At 35.9% G+C, this 18,786-nt stretch overlaps 1 protein-coding gene across 1 annotated transcript in view; it reads left to right on the forward strand.

Annotated features, from left to right (window-relative positions):
* Window positions 1-18,786, forward strand: part of LOC150098962 (carnitine O-palmitoyltransferase 1, liver isoform-like) — a 231,157-nt gene that overhangs the window by 166,432 nt on the left and 45,939 nt on the right. The window contains exon 8 of the mRNA XM_090405781.1: window positions 15,969-16,100. Within this exon, the coding sequence (XP_090261907.1) occupies window positions 15,969-16,100 (132 nt within the window). The remainder of the gene's footprint in view (window positions 1-15,968; window positions 16,101-18,786) is intronic.

Below are 18,786 nucleotides of genomic sequence, written 5' to 3' on the forward strand. Positions count from 1 at the left end.
GAAGATTTCCTTGCAATAACAATAGTAGTAAAAATAATTATCATCTGTGTTTCACACCTGTTTTATATTAAACATTCTTCTTGTACTTTTTCATTTCAAACTGATGACTTATAACTCTTACACAGACTATGTACTGCTTAGAATAATGTCCCATGTACATATTGTGAATGGGACATGATATTGAACATTATGATGTATTGAACAGCTTGCCACCTTGCCCTATCCTTTTCCAGATATACCAAACTTAAATATATTGTTCAGTTTCCATAATTTCTCATCTGTTTATTTTAAAATGAAAAGGTAGGTAGGTGCCTTTTCTTTTTTAAATAAATAGTTGGGTAATTTAAAATAATAGGGACTTTGTATAGGGTTGCTAGATTTTGGAAAAAAAAATACAGGACATGGGTCACCCATGTCAATATTTGGTTTTTCAAATACAGGACAATTTTGGTTAATCCCAAAATATTATAGGAACAAGTTTGCTGCTGCAATCATTAGAATTAAAAGAATGATGATGCTTTATGCCATGAAATGTCATAATTATTTCGGCAGCAATAACTTTTCTTTCATTGCTGGTATTTAGTTTTACAAAATAAGTATCAATACTTTTGGAACTGGAACTCGAAATGCTCAATTTGTGTTTCTGAGTGTTAATGTATTGTGTAATATCCGATCGTCTCCCATGTGCAGTACTAAATTTGTCTACAGATTTTGCATTCAACTTCGTTGTTATGTTTTCCTTTTGCAATAAAATTCCATTATTTTGAATAATTATCGTTAAAAATGCACTTTCGTTTGGCATGTTTAAGTGCTTAAGGAAAGAAACAAAATTTAATTTACCTTTGTATAATTAATAAAGAAATGTAATTCACCTTTAATTATATATTTTATGTATTAACCAAATATTGCACATTCGAAAAAGGCGAGATATTATTTTTTAAATTATTATTGAAATAACATCCACGTATTGTACCGATACTGCACCACACAATGTCCAAATACAAACTGTTTGAAAATAAGCAAATGCAATATATCTGTACAGAATTATAAATAAAATGCTTATACTAAAGAAAAAATGACTGATGAATGGGACCGTCTCTGCCATAAACTGTAAACACAATTAATTTCATCGAATTGTCAGTTTTTATGGCTTACAAATCAATTTAAGTTGGAGTATTCGAAAAGAATATTGAAAATTATATTGCTTAACGTAATATTTATAATTCTATCTTTTCATTAAAATACGAGATATTAGGCTGTCCCTACAAGTACAATACAGGACAGCAAAATTCAACATAAAATATGGGACAGTCCCGTATATACGGGACGTCTGTCAAGCCTAACTTTGTATATAGGTACTTAAATGCAAAGTCCCATCACCATCTACTACAAAATTGGCATTGTATGAATTTCCCAAGAAAGTGCATACAAGATCTTCAGCATTTCCTAAAACAGAACTCATACCTGAATTTCATCCTGCTAAAAAAATAGTTACAACTAAGACTGGTATACAGAATTTGAAAATAACCCATGGGGCCACTAGCTGAATAAGAAAAACATGATACCAAGGAGTAATATCAAGGAGTGGTATTACTCCTTACATTTTTTCGATAATGGATAGATATCAATGACAATGGATGAAGGTTGCTTTTATCCCATTAAATAAGATTTTGGCCCTCTTTAGATCCCCCAAAACTGCCTCACTCACCTCTCAAGAAACCAGAGGTATACAAAATCATTTGCTTGTGGAATCTAATATGTAGGATTATGAGCTAGTTAGAAAAGATACATATTCAGAACCCATCAAAGAGATGGAGAAAACAAAAAAGAAAGAAACCATAAAGCAGGATTAGCAGCATACAACATAAACTGAAAACCAAGTACTTGGGGCAACATTAAAAATACCAAGCAATTTTAAACCTGGTTTTACTCCATTTTTCCCAAGTGAGCAAACAGACAAAATGTCAAGTTTGCGCCTGCAATTGATGCAAGACTAGCTGATCCCTCAGGTAGTGCAAGACCAAGGCAACTCGTGGTAAAGGTGGAGCAAGATCTGATCACTAATCTTAATATTTACCCTTAATGCCAAAACACATCTCCAAGAAGGGGATGTATGATGTTTTGTATTAAAGGCAAGGGGCCACTACCCAGACCCTGGCTCCCACTGATGAGATTTCAATAAAGGTCGAAACCGGTCTGGGTAGTGGTCCCTTGCCTTTAATACAAAACATCATACATCCCCTTCTTGGAGATGTGTTTTGGCATTAAGGGTAAATATTAAGATTAGTGATCAGAGCTTGCTCCACCTTTACCACGAGTTGCCTTGGTCTTGCACTACCTGTGGGATCAGCTAGTCTTGCATAAATTGCAGCCGCAAACTTGACATTTGTCTGTTTGCTTACTTGGAAAAAATGGAGTAAAACCAGGTTTAAAATTGCTTGGTATCTTTAACATAACTATACCCAAGTTAAAAATACTTTTACATCTATATCTCCTCCTGAGATTTTTATTTAATAAGGTTATAACACCTTATGGTAACTTGTTTTGGTAAAATACTTACAAGCTCTGCATTACTAAATCTTGGTATTTCTAGCCTGGCGCCCACTGATGAGACCTCAATAAAGGTCGAAACCGGTCTGGGTAGTGGCCCCTTGCCTTTAATACAAAACATCATACATCCCCTTCTTGGAGATGTGTTTTGGCATTAAGGGTAAATATTACGATTAGTGATCAGAGCTTGCTCCACCTTTACCACGAGTTGCCTTGGTCTTGCACTACCTGTGGGATCAGCTAGTCTTGCATCAATTGCAGGTGTAAACTTGACATTTTGTCTGTTTGCTCACTTGGGAAAAATGGAGTAAAACCAGGTTTAAAATTGCTTGGTATCTTTAACATAATTATACCCAAGTTAAAAATACTTTCTACTTGGGGCAACATACTGACATTGACTGCAGTTTCTACACGAACATTCAAAGATTATCCGAATTGTCAAAAAGCCCACACTGGTGCAATAAGAAACAAGATATGATTCTGTATCAGATTTGGTCATCTTTCATTAAATAGCTGCTCATGTAGATCTGGGATTCTCTTATCATCACAACCCACCAGCATTCAACATAAAACACGCGTACTTCCTATTGTTAGTCTTTTTTGAAATATTATATACTAAAGTTATTGTTATTTGTTTGTCAGCAAACTCATTCATATAATTCAGTCCTTTCTCTCCTGATGAAGTGTACAATCAAGATACACGAAATTAGCAGCATTCTAAATAAAACGGTTCTATCAACTTTCTCATTTGTAGAATCAATGCCAGTTAAAAAAAAAGTAATACTTAAAAATTATAAGTATATTATTAATTCATTGATGTTATATCCAGATAAGATAGAAATTAAAAAAAAAAAATTGAAATTTATGAGAGTTTATTAGAATATAACCTTCGGCATAGGAATTGCCTTGGATTGGCGCTATTTAAAAGACATGGACTATGGCCAGGGGTCCATATAGATAGCTATTATTAGTGCATCGATTATGATTCACTGGCCTGATAGCTGTTTTGAACTGTTAGTTCTCATCAGAAACCTAAAGAGGGCAAGAACCTTCCATTCAATACCATAGCAGTCTCATGTCAGAAAGTTGTTATTCATGAATGAACACTTAGTAGATGCATAAATAAATAGATTATTGAAATAAAGGGCCTAAGAGACTTCAGTCTGTTGTATTAATCCATCAATATTATAGACAGATATGATAGAAACTTTATTGTTATTATGATTTTAGCCGAGCACCCATTGTGTATTTTATCTTGTTTATTTTTGTTTCACTAAACAGCCTTGAGCTCATTGCCTGTATTAGTCATACTACAATTACCATTGGAGATTTTTATGTGGTTGGATTTAAGTCTTCTGCAATCATTACCAAAGTCCTTTGTTTTTTTCTTCTTTTTGTGTCTTCCTTAAATGCACTGAACTTATCACACTTTTGCTGCAACTCTCAGTAAGGCTCTCTAATGCCAGTAAATTTTGGTCCCACTTCGTCTGCCAGCTAAAAACTTCAATCTTTATTCCTGACACTTCTGACATTAAGAAGAGTTGATCACTAAGGCTGATGAGTATTCAGGTAATTCTTGAAAATGCTCATTTCAAACAGGTATCTGGTGTTGACCCCCCACCCCTTTTATATCATATACTATTTATTATATGTATTATAGCATAAAACATACTTGACAAAACTAATCCTGCATTCTCTTGCTCTCTAACCCTCTAACAATTCACTCTTTCACGAAATAACTTTTTACAAGTTTCTACAAGCACCCAATGCCAAAACTATTCAATTGTCATCTGTCTAATTTTCAAGTATAAAGCCTTCTGACTATCAAAGTCACTCCAGTCATCATCCTGCACCCCATTTTTACTACACAATGTAGGAAAATCTGTGTGCAGTATGTGTTGATGAAAGGAGTGATATTTTATCCTATCTTTTCTTATTTTAGCATATCTGAAATTTATGCAAAAAAGGTATTGAAGCAGTGACATTTTTATGCTTTATACTAATGCCAGGAGTATCTGGGTATCCGTCAACCATCTCAGTGATTCCAATCACTGAGATGGTTGACGGAAGATGATATAGTTACAGGAATAGAAGTAGCAGGGTACAGCATTTTTTGGCAGGATAGGAGGGGGGAAATGTGGTGGTGGAGTACTGCTTATGATAAGTCATGATTTATGTCCTCTAAGAGTAAAGGCCTTGGAAGGCAGTGACACTAATGGTTTTGAAAGCATATGGTATGAGGTAGAAGTGGGCAAGACAGGATATTTAGTGGGGTGTTGCTACAAGCCAACGAGTACAGAGGGTGGGGAGCAGGAGATATTTATGCAGTTGAGCTTGACAAGTGCAAGAAGAATGATTGTTATGGGAGATTTTAACTACAGCAGTATAAGTGGGAAGAGGAAAATGCATGTAGTAATAAGGGAATGGAATTTCTAGAATTCTTGAGGGACAAATGTCTTAGGCAACATGTAATAGAAGGAGTAAGAGGTTCAAGAGTTTTGGATTTGGTCATAGCATGTATTGTAACGACTTCCAGCTTTTCTAAGATTTTTGCTAATTTTGGAGAGATAGAGCTCATGTAAGGAATAGAAATACTGCCCTTAGAAATATAGTATCTTCATTATGGCATGGGGGAGGATTGAAAAGGAGTTTGCTGATAATTTTCTTTGAATAGCCATTTAACTGAAATGTGCTTTGAAGATGATTAAGTTCGTTACTAAGATCCTGCTCATCCAAATGAAGTGAGTGAGTCTGGTGTCCAAGAGTAGATATGATGCCAAATTTCTGTGGAAGGTAACAGTGAGAATCAGAATGGAGATATCTGTCTGTATGGGTCAGTTTCTTAAAAATAGTGAGTTTGAATTTTTCATATAAACAGGACAGTTTTACATCTAAGAAAGAAAGAGAGCCTTTATCCTCCAATTCAGCTGTAAACTTAATGTTAGGATGTATATTATTTAGGTGTTCTTGAAAGTTCCAGAGGGTATCAAGGCATGTTCCCAAATTAGAAAGATGTCGTCAATGTAGCATTTCCACACTTCAGGTTTTAAAGGAAAGATTGAAATGACCTTTTCTTCAAAATTCTCCAGGTAAATGTTAGCAATAACTGGGAACAAAGGAATTTCCCATAGCTCGGCCTGAATTTTGCTTGTAGATTGTGTCTTTGAATTTGAAGTAACCGGAGTTGACACAGTGTGCCAATAAGGCCATGATCCTCTTAGATACTCCGTCTTTTAAAAGGAAAAGTACTTCTTCCATAGGAACATTTGTAAATAATGAAACTACGTCAAAGCTCACCATGATATCTATGTCTTTGATTGTAATATCTTTGAGCTTGGGTACAAAATCTGTGGAGTTTTGCACGAAGGATGTAGATTTCTGGGAGAAACATTTTAGAGAAGAAGCGCGATATTTAGAAAGCTTGTAGGTTGGAAAATCAATACCTTCGACTACAGGATGAAGCAAGATATTCTCCTTGTGAATTTTTGGAAGACCATATAGTCTAGGAATTAGACGATGGAGAGAATGCAGGGAAAAGCATAAATTTCTTGGTAATTCTGTTATTGTTCTCAGCAAATTGTTGGTATGGTTATGAAACTCTCTAGCAGGATCTCTTTCGAGAATTGAGTAAGTGTCAGTACATAGTAAATCTAGTATCTTATGTTGATAATCTGATTTGTTGAGGACTACTATAGCATTTCCTTTATTCGCTGGAAGAATGATGATGTCTTTATCTTTAGTTGTTTAGTAGCCTGTCATTCTGAAGAGAGAATGTTGTTGATAGGAGGTTTAGCATTGTTAGTAGTGAAGATAGATTCAATACGGAGTAGGTTTGCATTCTGGGAAAGAAAAAAAGAAGCAGCTTTTTTAATTTTGGTGAGTAATAATTCTTTACAAATAGATTTTGGTGACAGAACAAAATTGAGGCCTCTTGAGAGAACACTTTTCATCAGCCAGTAGGTTGTGACTAGACTTGTTGATAACCACCTTGTCCTGAGACAGGTGAGGTTTGGTGAAAAAACTTCTTGTTTTCCTCAGAGAGAATGGAATTTCCTAATTATTTTTAACTTGTTGACATTTTGAGATTTAGAGGCAAAAAATTCACTCATCTCCTTAATATGGTTCCAGATGCTACTATCAACAGAATGTTCTATGTTGTTAGAGAGTTCAGTTTTTTTTAGCAAACAAAAGGACCAAGATGCATTTTGTGTCAGAAATTCTCTCGACAAGGAGTTCTAATTTTGCTCTGTGATAATAAAAGATTTAGAAATGATTTATGAAGGTCTTGCTTATAAAGAATCCTTTCCTTCATGCTTGCACAGTGATCAGAATACGTCTTAAAAAATTATGGAAACAAATTCTGTGTTAGAGTAAAACTTCAGTTTAATATAAACCAAAATAATCTCAATATTTCACCTTCACATTGAGATCATCATCTGGAGTATACACATATATATTCAAAGAAACAAGCTGCACTACAATCTACATGGTATGCTGAAGTTGACATTGATTTGGTCAACCGTTAAAACTACTGGCCTGACCTCTAGTGAAAAAAAAAACTTACCAAATCAAAGCTAGAGTCCTGTTATTATGTTGTTATTATTTATTATTATTATTATCATCATCAAAAGCTTCCATATAACTTTTATATTGGGGGGGGGGGAATAGCGGTTAGCCCATGGCCATACCTTTTTTGTAGGTAAAAATTATTTTGCCATATGAAGTAAAGTAGGTTTTTATTTTAAAACCTATAGCTTAGATATGTTGATAATGTTTATATTATCTGGCCTCAAGGCCACCAAATGTTAAACACATTTCTTAGCCACCTGAACAAACAATATGAGCACATACAATTTACTATTGAAATTGAAAATCAAGGGGTGCCTGTATAACTGAGAGAAGACCTCCACATAGCCTTTAAAGGAATGCGGAGAACCGACCAGGGCTTCTGACCTAATGTCCAATCCTCACCTTCTTGTGGTGCACCCTGTTGGGTATCTACTTTGATACTGAACAAACGAGGATGGGCTGGCAATTTGGGATTTAGCCGACCAAATTGTATTCTTATTAGTTAAACCAAAATAAAAAATGATGGTACAAACATAACAAAATTTCATGCCGGCTGGGGTGTCGCCCGGTTAAACAAGGCCCCTGTTGTTTTCGCCAGGGAACAAGGGCGAACAGCGAAAAGTCAGCTACTAGAACAAATCTGAAAACAAACCCCAACTGAACATCACCAGAGTTAAAGATCGGTACTATCAACGTAAGAAGCCTGAATGGCAAAGAAATGGAGCTAGCTGAGGAATTAGAAAAGTACCAGATCGACATAATAGGGGTGACTGAAACTAAAAAGACCAAAACTGGTGAGATCTTTCTGAGCAAGAAATACAAAATGTTATATTCAGGCATTGACAATCAAGGAAAAGAAGGAGTAGCCATAGTATTCAACACAAAATACGAGGCTAATCTTCTTGAATGGCAGTCAGTCTCAAGTAGAGTAATGTGGGCAAATATGAGAATGGGGAACTGGACAAAGTCTTCCACATCTACTAAGGTAGAAGTGGAGGAATTTTTTGACGCTTTAGAAAAAGCAACTGACACAATGAAAAAGGAAAAGTTGGTCCTTGTTGGGGATCTAAATAGCAGAGTAGGAAGTGATTGTCAGACATACAAAAATATTTTGGGAAAATTTGGAGAAAAGAGCAAAGCTAATAATAATGGCAAATATCTGTTGGATTTCTGCTCAGGACATGGACTGGTTATTACTAACACCATGTTCCAACATAAAAATGTGCACAAATTTACATGGAGAGAAGAGGCTAGGAATAAGAAAAGTCTCATTGACTATGTTATTGTTGATAGTGATGTTTTCTCCCTGGTGCAGGACACCAGAGTGTACAGAGGATTTAAAATTGGAAGTGATCACTATTTAGTCTTGAGCAGGATAAAATTGAATTTCATATTGAAAAGAATAACATGTAAGAAAGTTTTAAAGCGAATAAAAGTTGAGCAGCTCTCAGATGTGAACTGTAGACTAAAATACAGAAAGATTATTGAAAAGAAAATGAAAGAGTTTGAGAACAGCAATCAAACCTTGAATATTCAGTGGCAAACTCTGAAGAAAACATTGATTGATTCTGCCAGAGAGGCATGTGGGGAGGTTGTGTGCAAGGATAAAAAAATCAGAACTCCCTGGTGGACACAGGAAGTTAAAGAGGCAGTGAAGGAAAAGAAGAAAGCATATCAAAAGTTCCTGGCAAATAAGTCAGCTTTTACTCTTACAGAATACAGAGACAAATGTAAGAAAGCTAAACAGTGTGTAAAACTAGCTAAACAAAAGTCATGGGAGGATTTTGGCAAGAATATAGAAAATAAATATCAAGAAGGTGGCAAAATATTCTGGAGGTTGTTTAAGAAGCTTTGGAATGGAGGAAAGAGTGCTGTAAAAGGAGTTAGAGATGATAAAGGTGACATGAAAACAGGAGAAAAAGATATCCTTGAAGTATGGATTAATTACTTTGAAAAACTGCTAAATGAAACAAGCAGTGATGACAGCACTGATAAAAAACACTGACCAGGCATGCAGTCAGGAATACATATCCATACTTGAAGTAGAAAAAGCCATCAAAGGCTTGAAATGTGGAAAGGCAGCAGGGGTAGATGATATTCGACCAGAAATGCTGAAGTATGGTGGATATAAAAGTCTTACAGTGGCTGCATGGCATAGTTCAGAAGTTCAGAAAGACATGACAGAGGGACAGATTCCCGATGATTGGAGTAGAGCTCTCATAGTACGCATATATAAAAAGGGAAATAAAACTGAATGTGAGAATTACAGAAGTATTTCCCTACTGAGTGTTCCTGGCAAGATATATGCAAGTATACTTGAGAAACAGTTGAGAAGAATTGTGGAAGAAAAGCTTGGTGAAGAACAAGCTGGATTCAGGCCAAATAGAGGCTGTCAGGATCAGATCTTCACTTTACGACAAATAGTCGAGAAAGCATGGGAATATAACAAAGATCTGTATTTAAGTTTTGTCGATTTGGAAAAGGCATATGACAAGGTGCCAAGAGAGAAGCTATTCAATACGCTGCAGTTATATGGTGTCAATGGGGCATTATATCAAGCAATACTTAGTCTTTATTTGAGTTGTAAGTCAGCAGTTAGAATTGAAGGAAGTACAGGAAGATGGTTTAATGTTAAATCTGGTGTCAGACAAGGATGTACATTATCCCCTCTGTTATTCATTATCTATATGGATCACATTATGAAGGAAAGTGGTATTAAACCTGATATCAAAATTGGAGATGTTAATGTCAGCTCTTTGCTTTATGCGGATGATGTTATACTCCTAAATAAATCTGCTACAAATCTGCAAGATTCTCTGACTAAATTGAATAGCTGTTGTAATAGATATGGTATGAAGGTCAGCAGTAAAAAGACAAAGACAATGAAAATAGGCAAAATCATTGAAAATGTCAACTGTGTTTTCAATGGAGAACCTGTGGAACAAGTAAAACATTTCAGCTACTTAGGCACGATTTTTACTGAAGATGGTAAATTAAATATAGAAATAGACAACAGAATCAGCAAAGCTGGTATGGTGGGAAGTCAATTGAATAAATTCATATGGAATAAGAGAGAAATTAGTCGGAACACTAAATTAGCTGTATACAAGACAGTGTTCAAACCAGTTTTAACTTATGGATCTGAGAGCTGGGTCAGAAGTAAAACACTTGACCAAAGACTAGAGACCGCAGATATGAGAGTCCTGAGAAAGATTAGAGGCGTGAACAGATGGCATCAATGGCAATATCATATTACAAATGAGGATATTAGGAAAGAACTTGACATTGTCAGCATCCAGGAATGCATTAGCAGAGCTAATATCAGGTGGTATGGTCACTTAAATAGAATGGGAGAGGAAAGATTAGCAAAGCAAGTGTTCTATGCCAGGTTGGCAGCAAAACGATCCAGAGGAAGACCAAGATATAGGTGGATTGATACGGTACAAAGTGCCTTAGACGATAGAAATATAAGATCTGATAATGTTGGAGTCTTGACAAGTAACAGACTGATTTGGAGGAAAATTGTAGATAGGAAGTTAGTAATGATGTAATTTTTTCATGTAGTACTGTCATATCCTGTACACCCCTTGAGGGTACATGGCAGGAATTTGATGATGATGATGATTGAAAATCAGAGCTTGCTTCCTTTCTAGGATACACTGTTCACACGTCCTCTTCCCTCAGGCAGTCTTTCCTTCACTGTTTACTGCAAGCCGACACATACTGGCTGATGCATACATGCTAACTCATATCATCACCTTTCGCAAAAACTTGGAGACATTAACATCCTCAAAAACAGAGCTATAACAATTTTAGAGCTTATAACAAACATAGCTATTCCATACATTAAAGGGTTATCAGAAAAAATTCATAGAATTCTACACCATTATAATCTTAATACCACTTTTAAATGACCTATAAAACTAAAAATAACATATTCAACTCCTCTAAGGATCCTCTCTCCCCTATTGGCTCACCCTGGAGTTTATCGTATCTATTGCACCAGTAACTTACCTTATATTGGGGAAACTGGACATTTCCCCAAACCCTATCCATAAAAAAGAACATAAATGACACATTTAAATTTAAATTATTAAATTTAATAATTTTGGTGAAGCAGGCCTCTCAGATCACTCTCTGAACACCTTATACAAAATTGATTGGAAAAGTACTTGTTTTTTATGTCATACAAAAAACTGGTATGAACAGAAATTTAAAGAAGCCTGTGAAATTTTGATTAACCAACTTAATCTTAACAATAATGGTGGCATAAAAAATCCCCTGAATTTGGATGTCACACATTCAGCTCACTTAGGGTTCAAGCAAACCCTGACTTTGGGACTCTAACTAAACAGTTTTTCAACTTTTATTGGCCACTATCCATACTGATTTGTTTTAATTTATATGTATACTTATATGAGTAAATTTTTTTTTGTGTGTGTGAACATGTTGCTCTCTAGCTTAATTTACTTTAATTTTGTAACCTAATAGATAATAATAATAACATAATAACAGGACTCTAGCTTTGATGTAGTAAGTTTTTTTTTTTTTTCACAAGAGGTCAGGCCAATAGTTTTAATGGTTGACCAAATCAATGTAACTTCAGCATACCATGTAGATTGTAGTGCAGCTTGTTTATTATTATTATTATTAAACAAGACCTCTGGAGTCAAAGACTCATCTGGGAGGTCCTTTTATCACACACACATCTCATCATACCATGTCTTAAACACACTCAAACTCCTTGCAGACACCACACTCTCAGGCAAGGCATTCCAATCGTTCACAACTCTGCACGAAAAAAACCTGCCTCTCGCTCCCCTACTCACACACTCTTTATACAGTTTCCAGGGATGACCTCTGGTTCTCCCCTGATCTCCCACTATTCTCTGTAGAACTTCTCCACCATTGATCTTATAACAACCCCCTTACCAACTTGTAGGTCTCTATCATATCTCCCCTCTTCCTTCTCTCCACTAGACTCTGCAAATTACATCTTTTCAATCTTTCCTCAAACTCAACATTCCAGAGGTCAAAAACTACCTTAGTCAGTCGCCTTTCGACCCTTACCAACATTTCTTCATCCTTCTGAAAACCAGGTGACCAAATCTGGGCACAATAGTCCATGTGTGGCCTAATCAAAGCCTTATACAATGGAACAAGAACCTCCCTACTTCTACACGTCAGTGTCCCCCGCATCATTCCTAGAAGTCTTTGTGTTGTCTTCACAATTTTGGCGATGTGTCCCCTAAATTTTAGATCCTTATCCACTATCACCCCCAGATCTATTATTTCCTCCACTTCCAACAATATACTCTCACCAAGTATAAATTCTGCATCCCATCTTTGTTTTCCAAATTTTAAAACCTTACATTTGGGATGTGTCCCCTAAATTTTAGATCCTTATCCACTATCACCCCCAGATCTATTATTTCCTCCACTTCCAACAATATACTCTCACCAAGCATAAATTCTGCATCCCATCTTTGTTTTCCAAATTTTAAAACCTTACATTTTGCAACATTGAACTCACATCCCCACCATCTGCTTGCCCAATCACTCAATCTATTCAAGTCCTCTTGCAAGGCCACAACATCTTCACTACTCTTTATGGTTCGTCCCAACTTTGCATCATCTGCATACAACTGAATATCTCCATCCAAACCCTCGCCAATATCATTAATATACAAGTTAAATAGTAATGGCCCTAAAGCAGGCCACTGAGGCACTCCACTAGTGACTTTTCTTTTCCTGGATATTGCACCCCCATACACAACTTGTTGATACCTATCAGATAGCCAGTCTCCAATCCAATGTACTAATCTAATATCCAACCCTGTCTGCTCTGGTTTGACTGTCAACTTATCATGAGGTACTCTATCAAAAGCTTTTGTGAAATGCAAGTATATTACTGTGTATCCTTCTCCTCTGTCCAAGGAAGCAGTCACTTTATTGTAATAAGTAAGTAGATTACTAAAACATGACCTCCCTTTAGCAAATCCACGCTGTCCATCAAAGATTATACCATTGTTGTCAACCCAACTCTGGATCCTAGTTCTCACAAGCTTCTCCAACAACTTAACCACAACACCTGACACAGAGATAGGCCTATAGCTTGATGCTTGAGTTTGATCACCTCCTTTATGAAGTGGCACAATCTTGCCCTCCTTCCACTCTTTAGGAACTTGACCAAGTGCAAGACTCGTATTAAAAAAATATGTCAAGGCAGGTGTCAACTCTCTGGCACATTCCTTCAGAATACGTGGTGATATATTATCAAGTCCCACAGCCTTATTTATATCTAGTTTACTCAACTCCCCAAACACCTCTTGCTCACATACAGTTAGTCTCTCCTCCCCATCATCAACTGCTCTCAATCTCTCCATGAAGTCACATTCACAAGATTGAAAGATCTTTATGAACTGCTCATTAAGTATCTCCACCACACATTCTGCATCAGCTGTCTTTATACCATTTCCTCCAATCAGTCATCCTTCCATAATCATTCTTTCTTTTGCTGGCTACATATCGAAAGAATTCCCTAGGATTCTTTTTGGCTTCATTAGCTAACTGCTGTTCATACCGCTCTTTAGCTACTCTCACCAACCAAGTCACCCTCCTTGCCTGGTCTTTGTAGACCTCATGAAATTGGTTACTTCCACCACAATGCCCTTTTTCTCTGTATCGCATGCTTAATCTCTTTATTCATCCATCTCACACCTACCTTATTTAACCTTCTCACCTATGGTATACATTTAGACATTGCATCTACTAAATAGTTCTTGAAAATCCCCCAAGCTGCATTGATCTCTTTTCCAGCTAACTCCTCATTCCATGTTACACCTGCAAGCTGTCTCCTGAGCTCTTCATAATCACCCCCCTTGTAGTTCCACATATACCCTTTTTTCACAGGGGTCCTTGCACTGCTGGCAACCACCCAGGTAATCACCTCATAGTCACTTTCACCAATTGGTGCATGATTTGACACCTCATTTATAATTACATCCTCCGATGAGATGACCAAATCCAAGACCCTTAAATCTCCTCTTAATCCTCGTGTGCCCTCTGTTACATACTGTCTGAGGTAGTTATCCCTCAAAAACTCAAGTAACTCATTTTCTTTACTTTCAGTTGCTATCTCTTCATTCCAGTCTATATTGCCATAATTAAAATCACCCATAATGATCACCCTTTTCTTATTTGCTTGGCTTATTTGACTGTACATTTCACTATCACCACCATCCACATTACCTAGTCTATAACAACATCCCACCAAGTATTTGATTCTATTCACCTCTATCTCACACCATACTGCCTCAAAACCACTGGCCCTATTTCCCTCTTGCATCTCTACCTTGTATGGACATAACTCTTTCTCTATCATCAATAGCACTCCCCCTCCCTTTTTACTCCTTCTATCCTCACGAAACACATCATACCTTTCCATCTCTATTCTTGTCAGGATGTCGTCCTCATCTAACCATGTCTCACTTATTCCGACAATCTTTGGGTGCACAGACGCAATTGGTGCAACATTTCATCCGCCTTGTTTCTTATACTTCTAGCATTGGTATACAAACACAACAGCTCGTTTCTGGATCTCCAGCTAGTTCCACTGATACCACTCACTCGATGCGATCTCTCCACACTGGACTGGGGCCATTTCCCTTTCTGCCTCTTCATTCTAGAACCCTTTGTAATTCCATCTGTTTCCTCTTGATCCCTGATCATTCCATTTCCTTCCTGCCTACACATGCTCTCACCTCCTCTTGGAGCATCCACCTTTCTCATGCTGTGTACCCCTGTCCACCCTGAGCCCCCCCGTTTCCCTGCTCCTCTTGTACACCCATTCTCTCATTTTCTATACTCATACCACTCACTTCCCCATTCGTTTCCACTTCTTCAATCTCATCTCTCCTGTCTTACTCTCCTGCTCTTCCACATCACTCTCCTCTCGATCTGATTCATTTTCTCTATTCACTTCTCTACCTTCCAGCAGCAGTCTCTCCAAGCGACTCACACCATAACCACTCAAATGCAGTCCATCGCTCCCATACAGCTCATTTGTATATATGTGTATACTCCAGATGATAACTTTAATGTGACGGTTGAAATGTCGAGTGATTATTTTGATTTATAATAAATTGAAGTTTTACTCTAACATGGTAGTTGTTTCCATAATTTTTTAATATGTAATCTTATAAATAATGATTACAACAAAAACAGTTCACAGGATTCTTCACAATATTGTTACTGAAGATAAATAAATTACAAAAATTCCATACCATTAGGGCAATATCAGAATTTAAAAAAAAAAAAAAAAAAAAAAAAAACCCCAGAAAACTGCATAAATACAATATTATGTCAACATTTTTTATTTATTTATTTTTTTTGTTTAATGATGGGGTTATATAAAGGATAAAAGTGTATATTTGACAAGTACTTCTTGACATGTAGAATTGAACAAATTAAAGATACTCATAACCTTACTCAAGAAATGTTGCACAAATTTTTGGAGTAACTAGCACCATCTCTTGCCATGCAACAGACATGGGAAGAAATGGGTTATGTGGGTTTTATGTATGTTGAGCTTACATATAATTCATATTAAAGTTGTTCACCTCAAATAAAAAGCTTTCTTTATCAAACTGTCATTCACAGTATTTGTTATAGTTCTATATTAATTTTTTTTACACTAAATATATATGATATTTTTTGTGGCAACCATTTTCAATTGATTCATAACTATGAGCTTCAGACTAATTTGTTTAAAAATTAATTCACTTCTTTAATAGTAGAATTCTCACTTTATTTTTTTTTATTTTTATTTATTTATTTTTTTATTTAAGAGCAGCTACGCTGATCTACAACTGTTTATTATTTAAAAAGCAGATTGATAGAGAAGAACTACCACCATTAGTATTGAGAAGCACTGTGCCTATGTGTATGGCACAGTATGAACGAATATTTTCAGCAGTGAGGTAAGGATTTTCTTTTAAATAAGTTTATTTTTTTTTTTTTTAAATTTTGCTGTGATCATCAGGTAATAAACATGCATAGTAGATATTCCTTGTGAATCCATGTGGATCAAAGACATTAATTATAGAACAAGATATATTGAATTGACACCCAGTGTTAGTTCTTATAAATTAAAACTCTGGCATATGGCATTTAGTGAGGATAACTGTATAAGGAGGGTACGAGCAGGTTCTTTACATGGAGAGTGGTTGGTGAGTTGAATGCATTTCCTGAGTGTAGTGAATATAGACACATTGAATCAGTTTTAAGGCATGGTTGAATGAGCTATGTGTGTGATAGTACCTCCCATGATGACTGTCTGACTCAATGTGGAGGTCAGATGTTAATAATAATACCCTTGATCTTTCAAACCTTCTCAACAAGCTTTCAATGGGTTTCTTAAGAAGCCCATAGGAAGTTTGCTTTCATTTATTTCTTTTGTCCTTTGTTTCCGTGAATACAGGGATTCACAGTGTGGTATTTACACCACCAACAGTCAGTGTGTATGTGGAGCAATGCAATTGACTCTTGATTCATTACATGGTTAGAATTGTAACTGGTTCATAGTAGAAAACATTAATTGTTATAAATCAGTAGGATTTGCAGGTAATAAAGGAGATGAAGTTGATGTAAGAGATGATTTTGCAAATTTCCCAAACTTTTTGAGCTTAAGAAAGCATTACTGTATTTCGTTTCTGATGAAACTAAGTTTTTCATATGATACTGTTGGTGATGCCATAGCAGCAATTGAGGTTTGTAGAAATTGTGATATTTGCTCTTTTATAATTGTACTGTGACCAATGATAGCAATGGTGAAACTTAGTGTAGCAAGTATTGAACTGCTCCATAATTTGATTTACTATGTTTGTGCATCTGATGGCAAATTAGGCATTAATTTATTTTGCCTTGAGAAAGAATTCAAGTACAGTACATTGATACAGGCATAAAATTATATCCTCAAAAAAAAAAGAAAGAAAAAAAAAGTGTATATATATATATATATATATAGCAGCTGAAAGAATGTACCTTTATACTACTATATTATGTGCATGTGTAATAAACTTGAAAATTAATGACATTTTAATATTATTTATGCCATTTTAAAATTAAAATACTTTCATATTCTATATGCATTGAACACAGGAATATTTCTGATAGACTCCAGCACCTTATTTATGGAATCCCATGAGCTCAGGGTGGACAGCGGTACACGGCGTGAGAAAGGTGGATGCTCCGAGAGGAGGTTTGATCTGTAGACAGGAAAGAAATGGGATCAAGAGGAAACAGTTGGAATTGAAAAGAGTTTTAAAACGAATAAGCAGAAAGGGAAATGGCCCCAGTCGAGCATGGAGAGATCACATCGAGTGAGTGGTATCAGTGGAACTAGCTGTAGATCCAGAAATGAGCTGTTGTGTTTGTATGCAAATGCTAGAAGTATAAGAAACAAGGCAGAAAAAAAAAAAGTGAACAGAAACATTGAGGTTTCTGTTCACTTTTATCTCCACACCAATAGTAAATCCGAATTCCAAATATGAACTGTTATATTTCCTACTGTATTTTTTTTTCGAACTGCTTGTTTCTTCTATTTTAATAGTATCAGATTTACTCGCTGTTACAACATATGTATCAGAATTAGGGTTAACATCACCTGTTTCATTTGCTCTTCTTTTCAAAGTCCTAGTTCTAAGCCACTTTTCCATTATTAAAAAACGTTTCGAAAAATATATAAATACTGGAGTTAACTCATGATGTACTTAGTCCAAGTATCACTGAGCACTTCTGATGATATGCTGAGCCTTGGTTGAAGGAGGGAAACCTTCAACAATAAAAATCAATAAACAACAAGCAATTGGTTGAAATGTGGATAACATGTGTTCCCTTCAAATCTGACAAAACAACAAGGGAAGGCAGAAGCAATAAAACTATATTGTTGTTCACTTCACCTCTCTTTTATTATTCATCATTCTGCCACTACAAATTTAGAAGCAGAATGATGAATAATAAAAGAGGGGTGAAGTGAACAACAATATAGTTTTATTGCTTCTGCCTTTGGACATTCTGATGCCATTTGTTGAGGTTTTTTTAAGTCTACAATTGATTTCAATAATTTTTACTTATTGAATTTTAATTTTTGTTTCGATAATTAAAAAAAATATATTTAATTAAATCTGAAAACAAACCCAAACTCAATATCACCAGAGTTAAAGATCGGTACTATCAACGTAAGAAGCCTGAATGGCAAAGAAATGTAGCTAGCTGAGGAATTAGATAAGTACCAGATCGACATAATAAGGATGGCTGAAACAAAAAAGACAAAAACTGGTGAGATCTTTCTGAGCAATAAATACAAAATGTTATATTCAGGCAATGACAATCAAGGAAAAGAAGGAGTAGCCATAGTATTCAACACAAAATACGAGGCTAATCTTCTTGAATGGCAGTCAGTCTCAAGTAGAGTAATATGGGCAAATATGAGAATGGGGAACCGGACAATGAGACTTATTTGTGCCTATGGTCCCACAGAAGGTTCTACTAAGGTAGAAGTGGAGGAATCTTTTGGGGCTCTAGAGAAAGCTACTGACACAATGAAAAAGGAAAAGTTGGTCCTTGTTGGGGATCTGAATAGCAGAGTAGGAAATGATTGTCAGA

Source organism: Typopeltis vanoorti, chromosome 15 (genome assembly GCF_054136105.1).
Source record: "Typopeltis vanoorti isolate ZY-2024b chromosome 15, IOZ_Tvanoo_1.0, whole genome shotgun sequence".
Lineage (NCBI taxonomy): Eukaryota > Metazoa > Arthropoda > Arachnida > Uropygi > Thelyphonidae > Typopeltis > Typopeltis vanoorti.